We start from the raw sequence: 25,491 nt of genomic DNA on the forward strand, positions 1-25,491 counted from the left end.
GGACCGCTAGCTGCTCAGGTCGCTAACAGCAGCTAGCAGCTGTCTGCTGTGGTGATGAGTACTGATTCACTGTGACATGTGACCAATAGTGATGTTTAAATGGAGGTGGCCCCACCCTGTCCAGGATCAGGAGGAACACGTGTTCACGTTAAACTGATGTTCAGGTGACGGTCCACTCGTGTCACCGGGTCGACACCAGAAGACCACCTCCTGATCCTCACGCCACACACACACACACACACACACACACACACACACACACACACACACACACACACACACACACACACACACACACACATACTTCAGCTGTAGCACCACAGACGGGTGTGACTTTTATTATCTAATGTTTGTACGTTGTTTCCTGGATCAGGTCAGAGCAGCCGACACACAGTCACTCCCTCCTGTGTAACTCCCTCCTGTGTAACTCCTTCCTATGTCGCTCCTCCTTTGTCACTCCCTCCTGTGTAACTCCCTCTTGTGTAACTCCTTCCTATGTCGCTCCTCCTTTGTCACTCCCTCCTGTGTAACTCCCTCCTGTGTAACTCCTTCCTATGTCGCTCCTCCTTTGTCACTCCCTCCTGTGTAACTCCCTCTTGTGTAACTCCTTCCTATGTCGCTCCTCCTTTGTCACTCCCTCCTGTGTAACTCCCTCTTGTGTAACTCCTTCCTATGTCGCTCCTCCTTTGTCACTCCCTCCTGTGTCCACCAACGTCCGTAGGTCTCACGATGAAAGGACCAATGAGACGGTCAGAAGGTTGGTGCGGTCAGAAGGAACCCTCTCAGGTCCAGCTTCATCACCTCTGAGCTCCTCATGACGTTGCTGCGCTCACGTGACGTCTGGAGGTTCTAAACCAGAGGTCACCAACGCTGTTCCTGCGAGCGACCGTGCGCCCCCGAGCACCCCTTGTGGCGCCCGCGAGGCGTGGTCTAAAAATATTAACATTAATTAACACATTAATGATATCGCAACTTAATTATTCAGCATTCTAAAATGATATTTTATTAAGTTAAAACATTCAAATAAAATACTTGATATCAAACTCGCCTCTCTCCAAGTCGAAGGTCATTCGTGTGTCTACGCCTGACACACTGACCAGGTGATATGAGGAGTTAGCCTGCTTGTGCTTTTGCCCAAAAACCATGGAAGAAAACACAAAAGGACATCGTATTTTCAGAGTGACTGGAAAGAAGATTTCTTTTTTTACGTCATTCAAAGAGAAATGTTTGTGTCTTTTTTGTGGGATGACTGTTGCAGTACCAAAGCGGCACAACGTGGAGAGGCATTTCCAAACATGCCACAAAAACATGACTGTGAACTACCCACCCAGCAGCACTTTATGTACTGAGAAAGTCAGTGGGTTAAAGGCAGCTTCAGACAAACAACAGACTTTTTTCACAAAGCCGGTCAAAAAATCCCAGAACGCAATCGAAGCTTCGTCTAGAGCTGCCCGTTTTTTGATAAAGAACAATAAACCACTTTCAGATGGTGAGGTTTTTAAAGAACCTTTGATGCTTGTCGCTAAATAATGATTCAAAGATGAGAAACATGGTCGTGATGTCATCTCTGATGTCCAGCTTGGAGCAAGTACGATGGCTAGACGAGTGTCGTCTTTGTCTGCGATTTTAACAGAGCAGCTGGAGGCATCGCTGCTGGAGGACCCAGAGTAGATACTTGACCTCTCATTTTTAATGGGTTAATTGAATATTGTGTTGTATTGTATGAAAACATTTTAGAATCCATTTTAAAATTCTTTTATTTACTTTTAAATCCCTGAATGCCCTTGCCCCACCTTACCTCTCTGAGCTTCTACACCGCTATGTACCTGCTCGCTCTCTCAGGTCAGCTGATCAGCTGCTACTGGATGTGCCTAAAACCAAACAGAAGCTCAGAGGGGACCGTGCCTTTGCTGTTGTGGCACCCAAATTGTGGAATGATCTGCCTCAGCAAATCAGACAGGCCTCTTCTCTGTCTGTTTTTAAATCTCGCGTGAAGACCTACCTCTTCTCCTTGGCTTTTAACATCTAGATAGACACCTGATTTTATTTTGTCTTATCTTTTTTATCTTACTTTATTGCTCTGATTATTTGCTTTTGTTTTTATCCATATTTTATGTTTTATGTTTCTAGTTGATTAACTTTACTTATAATATTTGAGCCATTTTGTCTTTTATCTATAATGTTTGTTCTTTTTATTCATTCGCCTGTACAGCACTTTGGTCGACTGCGGTTGTGGTAAAGTGCTCAACAAATAAAGTTTGGATTGGATTGGATTGGAAAAGGGAGGTGAATTTGTGAATGTGATAAATAGGGATTGTGTAAAATGAATGGAGCTAATGGTCAGGAACAGAGTGTGATGTTTGAAAGGCTTAAGCAAAAAGTAAAACTAGTTTAGATAGGTTTAAACTGGTAGAACCACTGACTGCTCAGAACAGCTACATCTGTGGAGACAGTGGTTCACAAAATGACGGCCGCCGAGTGAAGATCAGATACCTGGGGTAAAATGGTATGCAAGCTTGCCAAAATAAAGATTAATAAAATTCCAGCCAAATAACCAAATTAAACAGTTGACAGATTGAACAAATGGTCTGTAAATCTGATTGAAAGTCTGACGAGACCATTTAGTGTGAATGCTGTGTTGTCTAACTGATAGCTGTATTCTTGTACTTTCTTGTGTAACTGGCTGTACTTGTACTTAAAAGAGGTAACAAGTTTCGCTGCAGCATTATTAAAGTATTCTTCATTAGTTAGTTAGTTATTCATTTATTTCAGACAAGGCAAGGAAAAACAAAACAAAAAACAAACAAAAAATCAACAACAAACAAAATAATTAAATGAGCAAATAATAAACAAAGATCATAACCCAACAATACAATTCTGCTTGAAAGGGAGTGGGAAGAAGAAAACTTATGTAATCCCACCCCAGTTCCTGATTCAGAGATCAACACACTGAGCTTCACTGCTACTTCGAAGATTCAAGGATAACCACACAATAATTGCATCACGATGGCGTCACCATGGGCAACAATGAAATTATCACATTGCAATAGCAATTCGACACAACAATGTAAGGAAGGCACGATATACCAACAATGGTAATGTACAATATACCAACAATGGTAATGGACAAATGCCAACAGCAGTAATTAACAAATACCAACGATGGTAAAGAAGCACTGAGCACATGTTAACAAACAGAACAGCAGTTTGAGTTAAAGACCCTCATCTCTATACTTTGACCAGACATGATGTTTATATAACAGTTTGAATTGATCAGTACTTTCGCATTTCTTGTGTTGTGAGACCAGATTGTTCCAGAGTTTCACTCCGCACACAGACACACAAAAACATTTATGCGTGGTTTGAGCTCTCGGCAATGAAAACATCCAAAACCTGTAAAGTGATGAGCCCTGACTGGAGTTATAAAGAATCGTTGGAGGTTTGGTGGTAATAATTATTTGTATGTGTGTGATTGTTCCGGTGGTGGTCGGAGGGGCCGTAGGCGCAGATTGGCAGCCACGCCTCCGTCAGTCTGCCCCAGGGCAGCTGTGGCTACGTACGTAGTTTACCACCACCACGTATGAATGAGGTGTGAATGAATAATGGATCCAATGTAAGCGACTTTGAATGTCCAGACAAGAAAGCGCTATATAAATGTAATCCATCATTATTATTATTATTGTTATTATTATTATTATTATATAAAACTATTGATGTATTATATGGTACAATATCATGAAATTTTAGCAACTTTGACTGCGTAAACAGGTTATGAGTATGTTCAAGAAAACCAACCTTGTGAATGATCCACACTGCTCTTTTCTGTAGAATGATCAGAGGATTAATTGTGTTCTGATAAGTATTCCCCCAAACTTCAACACAATATGTAAAGTACAGGAGGACCAAGGTGCAGTATAAAGTATGGAGTGCATTTCCATCAAGGTATAGTTTTGCTTTATTTATAATTGAGAGGGTTTTGTATATTTTGTTTTTTTGTGTCTGACATGGGGTTCAGATCAATGAAGAGACCAACTGCATACTTTTTCTGCTCCAATGGGGTGTGCTCTTGATACTCACACGTTTCCAGTTCTATTTGTTGATGCTGTAGGATCTTCTGTAACATGTCCATGTCCATATTGGTGCTTGGTGTAGTCTGTGTTCTTGGTGTGTTTGGCATTGTGATGATGAGGAGTCACAAGCTGCATCAATGTCGATACTGTTCAAGGCCTTCTATGCTCTTCACCAGCAAGACTTCTGCTGCCTCCGTGACCCATTTAGTTTGATGAAGGTCTTACAGTTTGTTACCCAGGTTTGTTGAATCTCGCCTTGTTTTTGCAGTTGTCCTGCGATCATTGTGATGTCAGCATTTTTCTTTGTCAAGTGCTCGTTTATGAATACATTTGTGCCCTTTAGCTTGCACCCCTGTTTCAGCAGTGCCATTTTCTTTTTCCGATTAGTAAACCTTCTGATGAGCGCTGACGGTCTCTCGTTCTTTACTGGTAGTAGGCGACACGCCTCGATGTGCTCCCGGTCCAACTGTATCCCCCTGCTCTGGAGATAGGAAGCCACCTGTTGCTCCACCAATGGTGTCTCCTGCTCGCTGGGCTCCCCGCTGTCCGTGGCCACTGCACGAGCTTATGAGCGAGGCCTGATGTTGATGCCAGTGATGACCACATCATTGATGCGGGAGTATTGGTCCAGCTCATCCACTCACCGCTCGAGATCCACAATTCGTTCTGGAGGCGTAGTAGTTTCACCTCCTCCAGGAGCCCCAGAAGCTGCTCCTGTTGTGTTCTGACCTCCTCCAGGAGCCCCAGAAGCTTCTCCTGTTGTGTTCTGACTTCCTCCAGGAGCCCCAGAAGCTGCTCCTGTTGTGTTCTGACCTCCTCCAGGAGCCCCAGAAGCTTATCCTGTTGTGTTCTGACCTCCTCCAGGAGCCCCAGAAGCTTATCCTGTTGTGTTCTGACCTCCTCCAGGAGCCCCAGAAGCTTATCCTGTTGTGTTCTGACCTCCTCCAGGAGCCCCAGAAGCTGCTCCTGTTGTGTTCTGACCTCCTCCAGGAGCCCCAGAAGCTGCTCCTGTTGTGTTCTGACCTCCTCCAGGAGCCCCAGAAGCTTCTCCTGTTGTGTTCTGACCTCCTCCAGGAGCCCCAGAAGCTGCTCCTGTTGTGTTCTGACCTCCTCCAGGAGCCCCAGAAGCTGCTCCTGTTGTGTTCTGACCTCCTCCAGGAGCCCCAGAAGCTGCTCCTGTTGTGTTCTGACCTCCTCCAGGAGCCCCAGAAGCTGCTCCTGTTGTGTTCTGACCTCCTCCAGGAGCCCCAGAAGCTGCTCCTGTTGTGTTCTGACCGCAGTCACCGCTGCACAGAATATTGAGAGTTTTATCTCCCTGAACTCTTCTGGTGTCGGGCTTTTCCTTGGTGGGGGCATTCCGGTAGTTTGTGAACTAAAGCATCCAGTGGCAGGGGATGCTCCAGTCTGTTTGTCAGGGCGTTTGCGTTCCCTGGCTCAGGCTCCAGCTTGCAGCACCGACCGAGACAAACAACAAAAGTCCACAGCGAAACACCCAGAAAAAACAGTCAGGCACGGTCAGGACTGTATGTATAAAGAAACAAAAATTATATTAAGAGTCCATTTACCACAAAAAACGTATTCAACGAGCAGCCACCTACAGCTACAACACTTCCTCTTCCTCTACAACACTTCCTCTTCCTCTACAACACTTCCTCTTATCTTGCCAGGGGGGCATCATTGAAGTCTTAAAACAACTTTTGAGAAAAGAGTGAAATTGTAAAAAATAGAAATATTTTTTAGAAATTTCAAATCAGCAGCTACTGTCTCACTATTCTTCACTACAGACGGAGGCCAAAACCCCGATGATTACATTCTTGGGGAAAAATTCCTCCGTCTCTCATCCATCCATCCGTTCACCCACTTTGAAAGACTGATGGGATCCAACAGGCTCTTAGCCATTAATGAAACACACACACACACACACACACACACACACACACACACACACACACACACACACACACACACACACACACACGGGATACTTGGATGAAGGTGATGAAGGGAGGACACATCAGTACAAAATAATGGCTATGAGCAGCTTTAATAAAGAAAACAGAAGATCCAGCCTTCAGGAGTAAAACCTTACAGTTTGACGGTAAATGTCAGAGTGATCGTCAGGCTAACAGGAAGTGCTAGTGTCGTACACTCAAAATATATGTTCATATTTGTTTTTATTGTTGGGGATTAATGTTTACATATTATTTTACTGATTTATCAGAACTTTATTTTCACCAATTCTAATTGATGAAACATTTTTATATTAACGTCTGTCCTCCCAGATATTAATTTCGTCTTTATTTTGAGACAAAGTAACTCAGGCAGCAGGGAAACAGGAGGGCGGAACCTTAGTGCAGGTCGTGTTGCACCCAGGTGACTCTAGGTGAGGACCTCGGCCCCTCTCCTCAGAACAAACTGGAGATGCAACAAGAGTGGCTCGTCTCTCTCATTCCTGTGACTGTTATCCTGTGTTTTCAGGTTAGTACACCGTGACAACCACAAAACGACTACCTCCTAGAGTTCATTATTTTTAGCATTATTGACATGCTTTGGTGGCGTTTCTCAACGTATAAAAGTAAGTTTGATGTTAGCTAGAAAACTCCTCCTAGCAAGCAAAGCCGCTTGGCGGGAGTTTCAGAAAATGGCGCCTACCTGTTCCATATTAGGCAGAGACCATTTGCATATGTGCACATTGCGTGGCAAGATTTTAGTTGTTTTCCCTCTTTTGGCCCTGCACACCTGACCAACACTGTAAATTGAGTGTTTCTGTTGGGATATGATTAAACTAATACTATAGGATCTGTTTACTATGGTGCATTATGGAAATTACTTGAACAAGCAGATGCTTATATTTTTGAATGGCTATTTTCTGTTTATAAAAAGCACGGTTAGTTTCATGTGCCTTTCAGGAATAAATAGTTACAGTACGAAGGGTGAAACTGTATTTTCATCAGTTTTAAAGGTGTTAGTTTTACTGTATATGAGTCCATTAATATTCCCTATGCAATGAGTTTACTGTTTTAGATTACACCAGTCTTATACTACTGTAAGTAGCTTTCAGTGGATTTTGGTACAGTAAATGTGAAATTGACTTTACAGCACTATATCTCATAGTAGCCATGGTAATAGTATAGATACCGAAAATGTGCTTTTGGGACAAAAGTAATGTACCATCTGAATCCCTCTGGTTCATGTTTATTTATTCTTGGTTTATTTTGAGTTTTAAGGGGAAAATCTTAAACTGTGATGTGAGATGGAGCGGAATACACTGTGTGCTGGAGTTGAAGCATGGACATATGAGAGCCACACAATGGACATTGAGACATGAACTTTATTGTATTAGGGAGAGATTAGGGACATGAATGTTTATCGTAATGTTGTGAATAATTGTAAAATAAACAGAACATACTGGAGATGCAGCAAGGGTGGTTCGTCTCTCTCATTCCTGTGACTGTTTTCCTGTGTTTAGGGTGCGAGGCATACAGAACCACCATTCATTTGTTATTACGTACCTCAGTATTTGGGACCGGTAACACTAACAGCTGTCAGTGATAAACAAGTCACACCAAAACCCACAAGGAAACTTGTGGGTTTTGTTTATTAGCAATATTTGAAAAAAGTTAATTTGTTCAATATTATTTTGACTTATTTTTGTCATTTTAGAATTATACCTCCTACATGAAACGCACAAGAAAGACTAACAATAGATGTCAAGGTAATGTTTAGCAAGAGCGCCATGGGGGACTTTTTCTCTTTCATTTATTGATGGCCTGTCACAAAACAGGGTGGGAGCTACCGTCCATTACTTTCAGAAGACAGTCCATTCTATTTTCTAATATAAATGTTTTAAAAGGGATGGGGGTGCAGTGGGGGAGGGGGGCTGCTATAGGTACATTTGACAGAAATCGTCCAGGTCCTCATTAAATAAGTCCCACTCATCCTCGTCGTCGGTCCCGGCTGCCAGCAGCATCAGAAGCATCTCTCTCAGGTTGAACGTCCCCATCTCCTCAACATCGATGCCGAAGGAGTCTGTGCTCTCCTGCTCCTCAAAGATGTTCCACAGCGGAGTCCGCCTGGAGTTCTGCTGGGGACACACACACACACAAACACACACACACACACATCAGCCTTCATCCAGTTATGCAGGTTTGAAAAAATCAGACTCCAAATGTCTCCAAACGATGGTTTCCACTGATCAGTGCTTCCACTCAGCCAGCAGAGGGCGCTGCTGTGGAGATGCTGCTGTTCTTGGCAGACCTTCAACAGAACCAGTGGACTGGTGGCCCCTTACCCTGTTCCTGTCATTGGATCCAGGCTGTCGGCGTGGGGGCTGGGCCTCCTCAAGTCGTCCACCAGGAAAGGCGTGTTTATAGAAGCAGATGGCGCCAAAGGGACATGTGCCACGCCCCTCATCAAAGTACCGACACGGCTTGTTCCTGAAGGAGACCGAGAAGACTGTCAGGGATTCAGACACATCAGACAACACCGCCCACTCCACAGCCCAGATGTTCTCCTACAGATCTACTAGTATAGCCCCACCCACTAGTGTAGCCCCACCCCTTACCCGTTTCTAGTCCGGCCCACTTACCGCATGCCGTCCTTGTATTTCTGGATGAGCTTCAGTTTGTCGTCCTTATCTTCCACCCAGTACTCACTCGGGATGACAAAGTTGGATATTATTCGACACTCTGGGCAAGATCTGGAAATAAGTAGACAAAATGGTTTTACCATCTGAAACAGGGAACTTTCAGGAAGAAGCTCCTCTGAAGGAGATTAAAAACAGTCTCAGATGTTTGGTGAGAAAACGGGAAAACGTCAATTAAAAAAAGAGTCTGGTTGGTTTACAGACAATGTGATGGAACACATCGCTAAACCTCGTTCAAAGTACCTCTGAAACATATTTAGATAACATTTTTAATGCTTTTAATTCAAGAAGATGAATAAATATTTGTTATCCAAAGCTGTTAATAAGTCGATCCACTGGATATTACGAAAGTTCTTGAAGACGTTTCATCTCTCATCCAAGAGACTTCTTCAGTTCTGAAGGTGGCTGTTCTTGTCCCATCTTATTGTATACTAATGACGGTCATTGGTATACAAAGGATCAACAATACAAAGACTCCTCAACAATTGTTGATGGATGTGTCAAAGGGGGGTTGTTGAAATGCGAGTTTCACCTTTGCATGCTAATGAGGTATAATTAGCATGACACTCATCACCTGGGTTAATCTGCTGACACAATCTTTTTGGGAGTTTCGAAACTCCCAAAAAAGATTGTGACCCTTTGCATACTAACCTTCCTCAGTAGTATACAAAGGTGAAACGACCCCCCCTCCTACCATCACACACTGACGACTCCACAGACGATCTGACTCACTTGATGATGTTGCTCTCAAACTGCTTGGCCCTCCTCCACGTCCTGATGCACTTCAGGCAGTAGCTGTGGCTGCAGTTGGACAGGATGCCGAAGCGCCGCTCACTGGGGTTGGCCTTCTCCAACACCACTTCCATGCACACACCACACATCTTGTCCTTGCTGCGCTGGATGGCGAACGAGAGCTCCATGTCCTTTTGGGCCTCCATGCACGCCTGGGGACAGGTGCAGGAAGTGTGTGTATGTTACCATCATGTCAAAGGAGTGTGTGTGACAGCTTGTGTAGTTGGTGAGCAGGTCGTTACCTTGGTGTGCTCTGAGCGCTGACTGATGTCAGTGGGGTGGAGCACTGGGTGGCCACACATGTCACACACTTCGCCATGGAGATAGGGACAGTTGATTCCATTGCGGCACTCTCCCACAGCGGCATAGAAACAAAGCTGCTTCCTCAGCTCCCTGTTTTTAGGTGCGGCACCAGTGTCGCACTCTTCAGTGAGGGGGGCGGAGCTTGCCATCTTCATCGGCTCTGCTGCAGACGATCCACAACAACAAAACATCAAAATACTGGTCAACATGATGTCCACACGCCTACAACCTGATTGGACTACACAAGTTCACAGTTGTCCACTTGCTTGTCAATGGGCGAACAAAACAACTGTTTTACCAAATACCAACATGAACAACAGCCCAACCCCCACCTAAAAAAATATCCACAGCCCTAAGTCTCCTCACAAGGGGACGTAGGTGGGATCTAGTGCTTCTCCCCAACACACCACGCAGATCACTCACCCCGTCCACAGTACGGCTGTCCTGGAACAAACTCGGCCGCGTTGAACCAGTCTTGAGCCCCTGGGCCGGGTGTTGACCCACTGGGATTCAGGTCTGAGGGGTCGAGCAGGGAGGAGGGGGGAGGCATCAATGTCTGGGGGGTCTGCGGCTCCTCGCTCTTGGGTGGTTTGCTTTGTTCAAACCTGAGGACACACAAGTTACCATGTTAAAACAGAAAGGTAGGGTGATAGAAACCCACCGTAACCCCCCCCACCCCTCACATATAAACAAAAAGTAGAGGGATGGAAACCCATTACCCTCCCTACACACAAACAGAACAGGGAAAAACATCAACCGATTTTCCAAAAGAGTCTAAAAGAGCTACATAGATCTGAAACTGCTGCTCCACACCACTGGTGTCAGGGTCAGTATGAACACAAAGCATTTTGGGATTTTTAATTAATGGTGAGAACATTTTAGAAACCTTTCCCCGCTTCACCTTAAATTCTGTGCCCAGTGCTCCTCGTCTTGGTTCTCATATCATTTAGTTATAAGAAGTCAGGACCAAACATATCCATGAGCACAAGAGACAGTACTGGGATGAGAAAGATTACTCTGACTCACACTTTACTCTGAGTCAGAGTAAAGTGTGTGGAGTCCTCCAGGTAAAGGCAGGTCAAGAAGAGCAAAGCAGAATGAGGAGAACTTACTTCAGGCTGGTTGAAGACATGTCTGCAGGTCTCAGTCATCCACGTCAGGACTCCTTCAGTTGTGACTCACTGCTACTGAGTCCAGACACTTATAGTCCTGCTGGGGCAGGAACTCGCCCCCACAAAGCCCCAACACAATGAGGGTCGTTAGAAGTCCTTCCCACTCAGGTGGGCTGTTGTCCCACCCACCACTTTTTCACCAGAGGAGCTAACATCCTGGACAATGTTGACACGACACATAAATATGCCTATAAAGCCCCTGCTCTCCCCCACCTTGGGGCGTCAGACCACACCACTGTTATGCTAACGCCGGCATACAGACCGCTCGTCAGAGTCGTCAGACCTGTGAAAAGGCAGATACGGGTGTGGCCTGATGGGTCGTCAGAGGCACTCCAAAAATGCTTCTCCACCACAGACTGGAGCGTATCCAAAGATGCAGCCACCCACAACAACACCACAGACCTCCAGGAGTACACGGAGACCGTCACTGCATACATGAGGAAATGCATGGATGATGTCACGGTCACCAGAACCTTCTCAGAGCTGGGGACGAGGTGGGCCTGAGGACAGCGAGAGCCAACCTGTCACGAGGCATACGAGTGTCCAAGAGACAGTACTCCAGGAGGATCGCCACCCACTTCAGCGACAGCAGAGACACCAGGAACATGTGGCGGGAGATTCAGTTCATTATGGACTACAAACCAACTTCCACAGTTCTGCGACAGCTCCACCACTCTGCTGAATCAGCTGAATGACTTCTTTGCGTGCTTTGTGGCAGACAACAACATCCCGGCACAGAAGACTCCACCCCTTCCTGGCGACCAGGCGTTGACACTTTCTCAGGACAGCGTGAGGCAAGTCCTCAGAAGGACTAATTCACGGAAAGCCCAGGTCCTGACAACATTCCTGGTCGTGTCCTGAGAGACTGCTGATGAGGTCACAGGTGTCTTCACAGACATCTTCAACATCTCCCTGAACCAGGCTGTTGTCCCCACCTGCCTCAAAGCCACCACCATCATCCCAGTCACGAAGAAGTCGCCCCCATCCGGCTTCAAAGACTACCGCCCAGTTGCCCTCACTCCCATCCTTATGAAGCGCTTCAAGCGGCTAGTCATGCACCACATCAAGTCTGCCCTCCCTTCAACCCTGGACCCTTTTCAGTTTGCTTACCGGTCCAACCGCTCGACCTATGACGCCATCTGCACTGCCCTAAAGTCAACCCTCACCCCCCTGGAGAGCAAAGACTCATAACCAGAATGCTGTTCATTGACTTCAGTTCAACATTCAACACAATCATCCCCCAGCAGCTCATCCACAAACTGGACCAGCTTGGAGTTGAAGAGATTTAAATACATGCTGTTCATTATTTTGTTGGCTGCATAAATATTTAGTTTTAATCATGCAATAAACTTTTCTATCACTCTGTCTCAGTAAATTTCCACACACTTGTACTCATCTAATTACACACACACACACACACACACACACACACACACACACACACACACACACACAGTGTTATGATGCATCAAAAATGTTAAGTGCACTTTAGTCAGTCAGTCACCCTCAGATTACCACCGCTATATCCGCTGCAGCGGGTCACGGGGAGCCGGAGCCTATCTCGGTAGCATAGGGCGTGAGGTGGGGGACACTCCGGGCATGACGCCAGTGCACCATGGAGCCACACACAAAGCCAGACAACCATGCACACACACACTCATTCCTACAGGCAATTTGGACCGGCCAATCAACCTGAAGCGCATGCTTTTGGAGGTGGGAGGAAGCCGGAGAACCCGGAGGGAACCCACGCAGACACGGGGAGAGCATGCGAACTCCGCACAGAGCGGGAATGAAACCCGGGTCCGCCGGCAGCGCTAACCACTGCGCCACAGTGCCGCCCTTGCACTTTAGTAGTTTATTTAATTTATTCTGCAGATTGTAAATGTGGCAGGACAGTGCTACACTCCCCACCGTGAGGGGGCAGTATGGCAGACAATCAGCGAGTGGTTCAGTATAAGTAGACCTGGTCGGACCCTTCTCCGTCCTTCTTCCGCTTCCTCTTCCTCCTTTACGGAGCCGACAGCTGGGCGTGGCAGCGTCTTGCGGTCAGCAGTTTAAGTTGCAAAATAAGGTAGGCATGCTCGCTCTCCTCGATTTGCTCAATGTATGGGCCCCATGTTTACTCCGGTTTTTCCCCCGTCCGGCAGTGTGGTGTTACTGGGACCTGGGCTGTCTCCCTTGGGCCGGTGTGCGTGCGGTGCGCTTTCTGAGGGTAAGACGCTTAGTTGTCTGCCTTTTTATATCAAGCTGCTGATGGTCTGTGTCGTGTTATGGATGATGGTTCTCTCCCAGAACCACCTCTCCTAGTCTGGGCTGCGGGCTTCCTCCTCCTGCCGTGTGCGACACCTCAATCCTGCCCTCCGGTAGGATGTTTATTTGTAACTTTTGTTATTTTGTAATGTCCTATATTTATAATTTAATTAGGTTAATTTGTTTATTTTGCAGTGCGCGGCCGTCATTGCCGCTGTGAGCCTCACTGCTGTTTTGGTTCTTGGTTCCTCGTTCTTCGTTCGTCGTACTTCTTCCTGCGCCTGTGTGTCTGCTCCGGGGTTTGGCTCATCTAAAGGCTTCAATCACCGTAATTCGGCGCTGATTCGGCCCATATCGGGTCAGGCCCCATTAACGGTGGTCAAGGCTGTATAATACGGCGTTCTCCAAAGTCCTCAACGTGAGCCTCTCTTGGCGTCCCGACCCTCTCATCGATGCTGAGCCACTACCCCTGGAGGGTGGTTTTAATTGTAGTGGCAGACTCTCCCAATTTCTTGTTTATTCATCTGTTATTTCTTTTGTTGAATTATTATTGATCAGTTTGCTGGGTGATATTTGATTTATTGTTTAGCAATCTTTTTTTTATCCTCTTTTTGGATAATTAGTGTGTTAGACAGTTTATTTTGGGTTTACTGATATTTGGTTATAGTGTGTGAGGGTTGCCTTGATCTATTGTTTCTAATTGTGTTCTTTTTTACTTTGACAGGTGCTGAGGGCCCAGAGCGGCAGCGGTTCCCCTGGTGGTGGTTCCTTATTCACGTTTTTGGTTTGCTGTGTCACGGGTGCAGTGTAGTTTTTTTTGGATCTCTCCCCTTTTTGTTACCGCTGTCGTGGTAAGCCCCAGCCCTGTCCCTTGTTGGTAATTCCTCATAAGACTCATTATAATCATATTCGTAGTATTCATTTAGCCTGTTTACTAAAATTATATTTTTTAATTGGAAATCACACTCTTGTCCTGTGGAATGTTCTCGAACCGTGTGCCTTGGACCAAATTGAAGCCTGTTTATCGGTAAATCTTGTTCATATCCTAGGGTGAAAGTCCCCAGGTGGCGTTGTCGGCAACGGCTTCATACTTCTCGCCTTGCCACATTAGGCTCACCTTTGGTCTACCCACAGACCACTCAAAACAAGACAAACTTGGACCTCACAGCCTTTCTGAGGCTCACCCTGGTCTCCCTAGACCAGTCAAAACAAACCTCTGTCTCACGAGCCCTTCAACTTTTCTTCTCCAGCTGCTGTCTTAGTTTCTGGCTCTTTCCCTTTTAGTCCTAATGCCAATCACAATCCCATTTTGCTGCACTTCTCTACCTGAAGTTCTTTTGCAGCAGCTGCCCATGTGCACCTGGAGTTTCAGCTGACACATTCTCACTGCGCCACCAACTCTCACACGTTCTGTCTCTGAGGCGTATCAGCAGCAATGCCTATTTGCAACATCCAACTACGCTTGGTGACTTCAACTTTGGACATTTTTTATCTTTGCCAAATCAGTGTAAGGAATCTTAAATGACCTTACCTTTAGTTGGTCCGTAACTTCACAGAGAGGATGCCCCTCAGAGCCAGCACCAATCCCTGCTCTCCCTTCAGAGATCCTTTAGTTGATCCTCATCCTGCCTTCAACGCCAATTATGTAGTAAAAGTTTTATATTCCAGCAAAAACCAAAATAAAATGCAGATGCAACACGAAGCAAAGTGCTTTCAAAGCTTCTTTATTCCGTGGGTTCTTGTTATTGAGGTAAAGTAGGATCGTCATAAGTTTAAAAAGTTTGTTCCTGACAACAAGTCTAATACAGATATCCGGGCTCTCCACAGTCCCTGACTGCCGGTACGACACGGGTCTGACATCAGACGCAGCTGAAGAAGAGCAAATTCTATCTTGGCCCGGTCAGATTTAAACAATTCAGATTAAGAATATGCATGAGGGGATGTGGTGTCTTCTGGACCAATCCGATCGTGACAGGTTTGAGGACACATCTTCTCGACGTAGTTTCCGTCTCCGGTCTCATCCTGTAAACAATCCTGAAGGAGGTAGAGCCGCTGGGGGCCATCCTGAGCAGGTAGGAGGTGTTACAGCTCCAGGTGAGGTCCTCAGTGAGATGAACCCCCAAGTACCTGTAGTTGGAGACCACCTCCACAGCTGCTCCTCCGATGTGCAGGGGGCGAGGGAGTGTCTCTTCCTCCTGAAGTCCACCACCATCTCCTTGGTCTTCCCCACGTTGATGCAGAGGTTGTTGTGTCTGCACCAGTGCACCAGGTGCTCCACCTCCTCTCTGTATCTGGACTCATCGTCGTTCTGGATGCGTCCCACCACTACTGTGTCGTCTGTGAACTTTACGATACGACAGCTCAGGTGTTTTGCTGAACAGTCATACCTCAGTAGGGTGAACAGGAGGGGGCTGAGCACACAGCCCTGTGGGGAGCTGAGGGTGATGGGGGAGGAGACCGTGTTGTTGACCCTGACAGTCTGTGATCTGTCTGCCAGGAAGTCCAGGACCCAGTTCCCTGTGGTGGCAGACAGTCCCAGCTCTGACAGTTTCTGCACCAGGTCTGGGGGGTGATGGTGTTTAAAACAGAGGTGAAGTCCAGGAAGAGCAGGAGGATGTAGGAGTCCCTGCTCTCCAGGTGGGTGAGGGATGTGTGGACCACAGAGGAGATGGCGTCGTCGGTGGAGCGGTTCCTCCTGTAGGCATATTGGTGGGGGTCCACCATAATGTCTATGGAGTCCTTGATGTGTGCCATGACCAGCTTCTCAAAGCACTTCATGACTATCGGGGTGGGGGCCACCGGCCGATAGTCATTCAGCTCCTTCACCGAGTGGCCTCTGGGGGCCGGGACGATGGGGGCGGACTAGCTGTTGGGAACAGTCCTTCAGCCCCCTCCCTGGGACGCCGTCGGGGCCTGCAGCCTTGCGAGGGTTAATCCTTTCAAGGGTCCTCCTCACATCCTCTGTGGTCACACTGAAGGGCGTGTCGTCGGGGGGGGGGGGTAGTTTGGTGCTGGGGGGGTTGTTGGGATCCTCAAATTGACATTGACATGATAAATAAAATGAAGACATGAAAGTCAATGTTCAATTCTTTATTTTTTCTGATTTCATGTTTCTAACTAATACCGCTGTCTTGGACACAGAATCTGGCTTTTTGTGGTTTACTCAATTATTTTACGCTGAGCCACAGTGGCTTGGTCTGACTACCCCCTAGTGCAAGCCCAGAAAGAGACTGGACACCATCCTCACCTCCATCCTTTAGTCGTCTTTTGACAAAATCCTTCAAAGAGTCAAATGACGACATCTTTGTTCATGGAACTAAATAACAGAGAAACTAACGACTTCCACAGATAGCAGGAACGTAGAAAGCTAAGGCTAATAACAAGTATTTGTTGACTCCCGCTTGTTGTCCCCCCCAGAAAAACATCCGACTAGGAACACATCTAAGCTGTTATTTCTGCTCTAGCTGTATGTATGGATTCAAATTCTACTTTTTAATATTAATAGAAATTGAGAAATGTACTTCCATTTTTTTACATTTCACCAGGAACTGAAAAAAAATAGGGGACTATAACTGGAATGAAATGGGGGCGGCAGGACATCGGTCCACATTGGTTTAGGAACCGGAGGAGGATCGGTTCAGGACCAGCGTGTGTGGAGTCTGAGCCGGTAGCTGGAGAGATCACGTGAACATACACACCCCTGTGTTTATTTGATGTTTGTTTACAGACCCATATTTACTACTGCTGACGTCACTGGTGCTGACCTGACCCCATCGTGTCTCCGCTCAGGTCACGTGCTGTAACATAATTTGACCAGTAGGGGGAGCTCTACACCTGCATTGAGACACAGCAGAACAAGAGGTTGTTCTAACCTCTGACTGTAGAAACTTCATTATTCCACTATATCCACAAAAACAGAAAACATTGTGAGAGTAATATTGTGAGAGTAAAGCATTTCCATGCTAAAAAACAAGGATAACAAAGTGAATTTACAGCTGATTATTCTGAAGGAAAACACTCATGAAGGAGGCTGAACTAAAAAGGGGGGTCTTCAGTTTGTTCTGGAACATGTAGACTAGACTCTGGAGCAATGGTCACGTGGTCTGATGGGTCCAGATCCACGTGGGTTTCTGTCTTCTTTATTCGTCAGCCGTGGTTGTATAGTGGTTAGTACTCTGTGTTGTGGCTGCAGAAACCACAACAAAGTGGTTGCTGCGGTGTTACTTGGTGGTGTGTATTTTTCTCACTCCCTGATTTTTTAACTGTTTTCCAGTTTTGTTTTTTCATCGGCCGTGATCGTATAGAGGTTAGTACTCTGCGTTGTGGCCGCAGCAACCCCGGTTCGAATCCGGGTCACGGCAGCCTTTAATGTAAATTGACTAAAAAAGTCCCCGCACTGAGGGACGGTGTTATGATAGGTTCAACTCGAGGTGCAGCGACGTCATGTACCCATCAAATGACGTCATCTGCAGACCCACTGAATGACCACATCAGTCCATCTATGGATTTTTCTTCCCTGAAGACTCGCTCATATTCCAAGGCGACTATATCAGGATTTATTCAGCTCATATCTTTACAGAGGGCTTCAGGGACCATGGGACATCGTTTTTGATCCCAGATTGGCCCCCAAAGAGCCCAGACCTTAACCCCGGTGAGAATCTTTGGGATGCGCAGGAGAAGACTTTACGCAGGGGCCCGGAGGCTTATGAACTGATCGCGTTGTTTTTATTTTTTTCACCCCACAAATATTCCGGTTCCGTTTTCCACACGTCAGCTGTGATCGTATAGAGGTTAGTACTCTGTGTTGTGGCTGCAGCAACCCCGGTTCGAATCCGGGTCGTGACATGGTTTAATTCAGTTTAAGTGGACTGGGTCTGACTGTTAATATTAGATTTATTTTAGCGTTTGTTGAAACTCTAAAAAGAGCTGCTGTATCTACTTTTGAAATGCCATTTTTATTCTTTAAGTCTTAAATTATTAATTATCTGAAAGTTATCTTAAAGTTATTTTAGAGTTCAAGTTCACCACACCGACAAGTTTCTTTTTTTGCAGGCGAGCTTCAAGTTTAAATTTCTCAACAGTGTATTGTTTTTCCTCATCCCCAAAATTGTTCCTTTACCTTTATTCTGTTGTCTTTTTACATCAGCCGTGAAACCATTCAAGAGAGCTGTTCTAAAGTGTCTCAGTTACCTCATTGTTAGAGGGATGTGCTCCCGTTGCCACTGACCATTTGGCCAGGCTGTTGTAGTAATATCAATCAAGTTCAATCAAGTTTTATTTATATAGCGCTTAATCATGACAGCAGACATTTCAAAGCGCTTTAACAGACAGAGAAACCCAACTGAACCCTCCAGAGCAAGCATATTACACCAATGGTTCCTCCTTTCCATCCAATGGGAACGAGGTGGGGGTGTTTCCACGGGGTGTTGGAAACTGGTCTCTCAGCACGTTAAACAAGGCTCTGGAGAATGATAACTATGATATAAAAAGGGGGAACATAAAACATTTATTCAAATTCAAAGGTTTAACTAATATTGAGCACAAATGTATTCATAAACGAGCACTTGACAAAGAAAAATGCTGACATCACAAGGATCGCAGGACAACTGCAAAAACAAGGCGACATTCAACAAACCTCGATAACAAACTGTAAGATCTTCATCAAACTAAATGGGTCACCGGAGGCAGCAGAAGTCTTGCTGGTGAAGAGCATAGAAGACCTTGAACAGTATCGACATTGATGCAGCTTGTGACTCCTCATCATCACAATGCCAAACACACCAAGAACACAGACTACACCAAGCACCAATATGGACATGGACATGTTACAGAAGATCCTACAGCATCAACAAATAGAACTGGGAACGTGTGAGTATCAAGAGCACACCCCACTGGAGCAGAAAAAGTATGCAGTTGGTCTCTTCATTGATCTGAACCCCATGTCAGACACATAAAAACAAAAATATCCAAAACCCTCTCAATTATAAATAAAGCAAAACTATACCTTGATGGAAATGCACTCTGTACTTTATACAGCACCTTGGTCCTCCCGTACTTTACATATTGTGTTGAAGTTTGGGGGAATACTTATCAGAACACAATTAATCCTCTGATCATATTACAGAAACGAGCAGTGTGGAACATTCACAAGGATGGTTTTCTTGAACATACTCATAACCTGTTTACGCAGTCAAAGTTGCTAAAATTTCATGATATTGTACCATATAATACATCAATAGTTTTATATAATAATAATAATAATAACAATAATAATAATAATGATGGATTAGATTTATATAGCGCTTTCTTGTCTGGACACTCAAAGTCACTTACATTGGATCCATTATTCATTCACACCTCATTCATACGTGGTGGTGGTAAACTACGTACGTAGCCACAGCTGCCCTGGGGCAGACTGACGGAGGCGTGGCTGCCAATCTGCGCCTACGGCCCCTCCGACCACCACCGGAACAATCACACACATTCAACAAATTATTACCACCAAACCTCCAACGATTCTTTATAACTCCAGTCAGGGCTCATCACTTTAGAGATTTTGGATATTTTCATTGCCGAGAGCTCAAACCACGCATAAACGTTTTTGTGTGTCTGTGTGCGGAGTGAAACTCTGGAACAATCTGGTCTCACAACACAAGAAATGCCTAAAAAAAAAAGTACTAATCAATTCAAACTGTTATATAAACATCATGTCTGGTCAAAGTATAGAGATGAGGGTCTTTAACTCAAACTGCTGTTCTGTTTGTTAACATGTGCTCAGTGTTTCTTTACCATCGTTGGTATTTGTTAATTACTGCTGTTGGCATTTGTCCATTACCATTGTTGGTATATTGTACATTACCATTGTTGGTATATCGTGCCTTCCTTACATTGTTGTGTCGAATTGCTATTGCAATGTGATAATTTCATTGTTGCCCATGGTGACGCCATCGTGATGCAATTATTGTGTGGTTATCCTTGAATCCTCGAAGTAGCAGTGAAGCTCAGTGTGTTGATCTCTGAATCAGGAACTGGGGTGGGATTATATAAGTTTTCTTCTTCCCACTCCCTTTCAGGCAGAATTGTATTGTTGGGTTATGATCTTTGTTTATTATTTGCTGATTTAATTATTTTGTTTGTTGTTGATTTTTTGTTTGTTTTTTGTTTTGTTTTTCCTTGCCTTGTCTGAAATAAATGAATAACTAACTAACTAATGAAGAATACTTTAATAATGCTACAGCGGAATTTGTTACCTCTTTTAAGTACAAGTGCAGTCATACGGCACACGTTACACAAGAAAGTACAAGAATACAGCTATCAGTTAGACAACACAGCATTCACACTAAATGGTCTCGTCAGACCTTCAGTCAGATTTACAGACCATTTGTTCAATCTGTCAACTGTTTAATTTGGTTATTTGGCTGGAATTTAGTTCATCTTTATTTTGGCAAGCTTGCATACCATTTTACCCCAGGTATCTGATCTTCACTCGGCGGCCGTCATTTTGTGAACCACTGTCTCCACAGATGTAGCTGTTCTGAGCAGTCAGTGGTTCTACCAGTTTAACCCTATCTAAACTAGTTTTACCTTTTGCTTAAGCCTTTCAAACATCACACTCTGTTCCTGACCATTAGCTCCATTCATTTTACACAATCCCTATTTATCACATTCACAAATTCACCTCCCTTTTCATACAATACAACACAATATTCAATTAACCCATTAAAAATGAGAGGTCAAGTATCTACTCTGGGTCCTCCAGCAGCGATGCCTCCAGCTGCTCTGTTAAAATCGCAGACAAAGACGACACTCCTCTAGCCATCGTACTTGCTCCAAGCTGGACATCGGAGAGGACATCACGACCATGTTTTATCATCTTTGAATCATTATTTAGCGACAAGCATCAAAGGTTCTTTAAAAAACCTCACCATCTGAAAGTGGTTTATTGTTCTTTATCAAAAAACGGGCAGCTCTAGACGAAGCTTCGATTGCGTTCTGGGATTTTTTGACCGGCTTTGTGAAAAAAGTCTGTTGTTTGTCTGAAGCTGCCTTTAACCCACTGACTTTCTCAGTACATAAAGTGCTGCTGGGTGGGTAGTTCACAGTCATGTTTTTGTGGCATGTTTGGAAATGCCTCTCCACGTTGTGCCGCTTTGGTACTGTAACAGTCATCCCACAAAAAAGACACAAACATTTCTCTTTGAATGACGTAAAAAAAGAAATCTTCTTCCCAGTCACTCTGAAAATACGATGTCCTTTTGTGTTTTCTTCCATGGTTTTTGGGCAAAAGCACAAGCAGGCTAACTCCTCATATCACCTGGTCAGTGTGTCAGGCGTAGACGCACGAATGACCTTCGACTTTGAGAGAGGCGAGTTTGATATCAAGTATTTTATTTGAATGTTTTAACTTAATAAAATATCATTTTAGAATGCGGAATAATTAAGTTGCGATATCATTAATGTGTTAATTAATGTTAATATGTTTAGACCACGCCTCGCGGGCGCCACAAGGGGTGCTCGGGGGCGCACGGTCGCTCGCAGGAACAGCGTTGGTGACCTCTGGTTTAGAACCTCCAGACGTCACGTGAGCGCAGCAACGTCATGAGGAGCTCAGAGGTGATGAAGCTGGACCTGAGAGGGTTCCTTCTGACCGCACCAACCTTCTGACCGTCTCATTGGTCCTTTCATCGTGAGACCTACGGACGTTGGTGGACACAGGAGGGAGTGACAAAGGAGGAGCGACATAGGAAGGAGTTACACAAGAGGGAGTTACACAGGAGGGAGTGACAAAGGAGGAGCGACATAGGAAGGAGTTACACAAGAGGGAGTTACACAGGAGGGAGTGACAAAGGAGGAGCGACATAGGAAGGAGTTACACAAGAGGGAGTTACACAGGAGGGAGTGACAAAGGAGGAGCGACATAGGAAGGAGTTACACAAGAGGGAGTTACACAGGAGGGAGTGACAAAGGAGGAGCGACATAGGAAGGAGTTACACAAGAGGGAGTTACACAGGAGGGAGTGACTGTGTGTCGGCTGCTCTGACCTGATCCAGGAAACAACGTACAAACATTAGATAATAAAAGTCACACCCGTCTGTGGTGCTACAGCTGAAGTATGTATGTGTGTGTGTGTGTGTGTGTGTGTGTGTGTGTGTGTGTGTGTGTGTGTGTGTGTGTGTGTGTGTGGCGTGAGGATCAGGAGGTGGTCTTCTGGTGTCGACCCGGTGACACGAGTGGACCGTCACCTGAACATCAGTTTAACGTGAACACGTGTTCCTCCTGATCCTGGACAGGGTGGGGCCACCTCCATTTAAACATCACTATTGGTCACATGTCACAGTGAATCAGTACTCATCACCACAGCAGACAGCTGCTAGCTGCTGTTAGCGACCTGAGCAGCTAGCGGTCCAATGAGTCCTGTTGCTGTGGCTTATGTTTGCTCTGGAGGGTTCTGTTGGGTTTTTCTGTCTATTAAAGGGCTTTGAAATGTCTCTTGATGTGGTTAAGAGCTATATAAATAAAAGTTGGTTGAGTCTGACTCAGGAGGCGGAGCCAGAGGAGGGTGAGGAGGAGGAGTATGTAGAGTGGAGGATGAAGACGAGTGTCTGTCAGTGGGACGATGAGCTAATGAAGCAACAGCCAGGGGTCGGGGGTTAAAAGCTGTTTTTATGCCACTAGAGGGCGCTACCACATTCTAGACCTCACCTTCACTGGAGGGAGGCTAAGGCTAGCTGTTCATGCTAGCTACAAGAAGTATCTCAACAGATGTGTGTGACATAAGGACATCCGTCTCTCATCCATCCATCCGTTCACCCACTTTGACAGACAGCTTGTGATCCAACAGGCTCTTAACCATTAATGAAACACACACACACACACACACACACACACACACACACACACACACACACACACACACACACACACACACACACACACACACACACACACACACATCAGCCTTCATCCAGTGACGCAGGATGGCAAAAATCAGACTCCAAATGTCTCCAAACGATGGTTTCCACTGTTTCCACGGCGCCAGTGTCGCACTCTTCGGTGAGGGGGGCGGAGCTTGCCATCTTCATCGGCTCTGCTGCAGACGACCCACAACATCAAAACAGCAAAATACTTTTCACCATGATGCCCACACGCCTACAACCTGATTGGACTACACAAGTGCACTGCTGTCCACTTGTTCGTCAATGGACGAACAAAACGACAGTTTTATCAAATACCAACATGAACAACAGCCCAACTCCTACCTAAGAAAATATCCACAACGGATCACTTACCCCGTCCAAAGTACGGCTGTCCTGGAACAAACTCGGCCGCGTTGAACCAGTATTGAGCCCCTGGGCCGGGTGTTGACCCACTGGGATCCAGGTCTGATGGGTCGAGGAGGGAGGCGGGAGGAGTCGGCCGCTCCTCGCTCTTGGGTGGTTTGTAGTGTTCAAACCTGAGGACACACAAATTACCATGTTATAACAGAAAGGTAGGGTGATAGAAATCCATTACCCCCCATACATATCAACAAAAAGTTGGGTGATACCCACCATAATCCCCCCTACTCCTCACATATAAACAAAAGGTAGAGTGATGGAAACCCATTACCCTCCCTACATACAAACAGAACAGGGAAAAAAACATCAACCATTTTACCAAAAGAGCCTAAAAGAGCTACATAGATCCGAAACTGCTGCTCCACACCACTGGTGTCAGGGTCAGTATGAACACAAAGCATTTTGGGATTTTTAATTAATGGTGAGAACATTTTAGAAACCTTTCCCCACTTCACCCTAAATTCTGCGACCATCTTAGCTCTCATATCATTTAGTTATAAGAAGTCAGGACCAAACATATCCATGAGCACAGGAGACAGTGCTGGGATGAGAAAGATTACTCTAAAAATCTTCCAGCAATAACACAACAATAGAGTCAGTACTAACAGTGTGAAGATGCTACTGCTAACTGCTAACCCATCTGTTCCAAAAGACACTTCACTTGGGGCGGCAGTGGCTCAGCGGTAGAGCAGAGGTCTTGAAGACAGATCGCCCAGCCATCGGTGGATCGATTCCCGCTCCCGCCAGAACATCTCCGGAGTGTGAGCTGACGGTGGGAGGCGTCAGCTCACCTCCCAGCCACTGCCGAGGCGCCCTTGAGCAAGGCGCCGTCCCCCTTACAAGCTGCTCTATTGGGGCGCACTCCAGGAAGCTGCTGCCCGTCACTCAGGCTCCCGATGTACAGCTTGATGTGTGTTTGTATACTAACTGCATGATTACAGGCCCCTTTGTGTGCTGTGGTTGTTTCAGGGGCCTGTACATACATAGTGTGTGAAAAACTAACACAAAAATGTAACAAATGTACACCTGAGTGACAAATGTAATTTCCCCTAGGGGATCAATAAAGTGTATCTTCTTCTTCTTCTTCTTCTTCTTCAATGAATGAGCAGGACGCTAAGACTCATAGGAAACACACTCTGATCTGTTGAGCCTAAGCAGTCTGGATTGGACTTCATCCTCCAACATAAAGATGACCATGACTCCAAACTAAAGCACTGAGTCAGAGTTAAGTGTGTGGAGTCCTCCAGGTAAAGGCAGGTCAAGAAGAGCAAAGCAGAATGAGGAGAACTTACTTCAGGCTGGTTGAAGACATGTCTGCAGGTCTCAGTCATCCACGTCAGGACTCCTTCAGTTGTGACTCACTGCGACTGAGTCCAGACACTTATAGTCCTGCTGGGGCAGAAAGTCGCCCCCACAAACCCCCAACACAATGAGGGTTGTTAGAAGTCCTTCCCACTCAGGTGGGCCGTTGTCCCACCCACCACTTTTTCACCAGAGGAGCCAACATCCTGGACAATGTTGACACGACACATAAAGATGCCTATAAAGCCCCTGCTCTCCCCCACCTTGGGGCATGAGACCACACCACTGTTATGCTAACGCCGGCATTACGGACCGCTCGTAAGAGTCGTCATACCTGAGAAAAGGCAGATACGGGTGTGGCCTGATCACAGACTGGAGCGTAGGAGGGACCAGAGCAGTGACGTATTTCCGGTATCTCTGTATCTGTTTTTCACACGCTGTTCTGCTCTCGCTCTGTCTTTCTGTTAAACATTGTTCTTTTTATTACTGTTAAATCACTATTATGGCTTGTTCTAGTTGCTCAGAAGTTCTAGTCAGGATGTCTCTGCTAGAGAGACGTGTCCGTGAGCTAGAGCAGCTCTTAGCAGGTAATGATAGCATAGTTAGCACGGACACTGCAG

The 25,491-nt window shown here is 45.7% G+C and overlaps 1 protein-coding gene and 1 non-coding gene across 2 annotated transcripts; one reads left to right on the forward strand and one right to left on the reverse strand.

Annotated features, from left to right (window-relative positions):
• Nucleotides 1–7,953: 7,953 nt before the first annotated feature.
• On the reverse strand, nucleotides 7,954–23,970 carry LOC137589694 (probable E3 ubiquitin-protein ligase makorin-1). Its single transcript, XM_068307552.1, has 15 exons — nucleotides 23,911–23,970; nucleotides 23,841–23,845; nucleotides 23,522–23,685; nucleotides 23,226–23,322; nucleotides 15,790–15,927; nucleotides 15,360–15,667; nucleotides 11,196–11,265; nucleotides 10,993–11,095; nucleotides 10,530–10,534; nucleotides 10,234–10,415; nucleotides 9,750–9,973; nucleotides 9,448–9,659; nucleotides 8,659–8,769; nucleotides 8,362–8,506; nucleotides 7,954–8,151 (listed from the first exon to the last, which is right to left on the reverse strand). Exons 1-15 carry the CDS (start codon nucleotides 23,968–23,970, stop codon nucleotides 7,954–7,956), a joined length of 2,022 nt encoding a protein of 673 aa, XP_068163653.1.
• Nucleotides 17,522–17,593, forward strand: trnah-gug (transfer RNA histidin (anticodon GUG)). Its single transcript has one exon. It is a non-coding gene; the product is annotated as a tRNA-His (tRNA).
• Nucleotides 23,971–25,491: the final 1,521 nt, after the last annotated feature.

Source organism: Antennarius striatus, chromosome 22 (genome assembly GCF_040054535.1).
Source record: "Antennarius striatus isolate MH-2024 chromosome 22, ASM4005453v1, whole genome shotgun sequence".
NCBI lineage: Eukaryota > Metazoa > Chordata > Actinopteri > Lophiiformes > Antennariidae > Antennarius > Antennarius striatus.

Bases quoted from the DNA above. Each gene is read 5' to 3' on its own strand.
- LOC137589694 (XM_068307552.1), bottom strand. From the start codon at position 23,970: ATGCTTTGTGTTCATACTGACCCTGACACCAGTGGTGTGGAGCAGCAG. The intron at 9,974-10,233 runs GTGAGTGATCTG...GATCGTCTGCAG, and splicing joins ACAGCCGTACTGTGGACGGG to CAGAGCCGATGAAGATGGCA. The intron at 8,770-9,447 runs GTGAGTCAGATC...ACTTATTTCCAG, and splicing joins TTTGAGAGCAACATCATCAA to ATCTTGCCCAGAGTGTCGAA.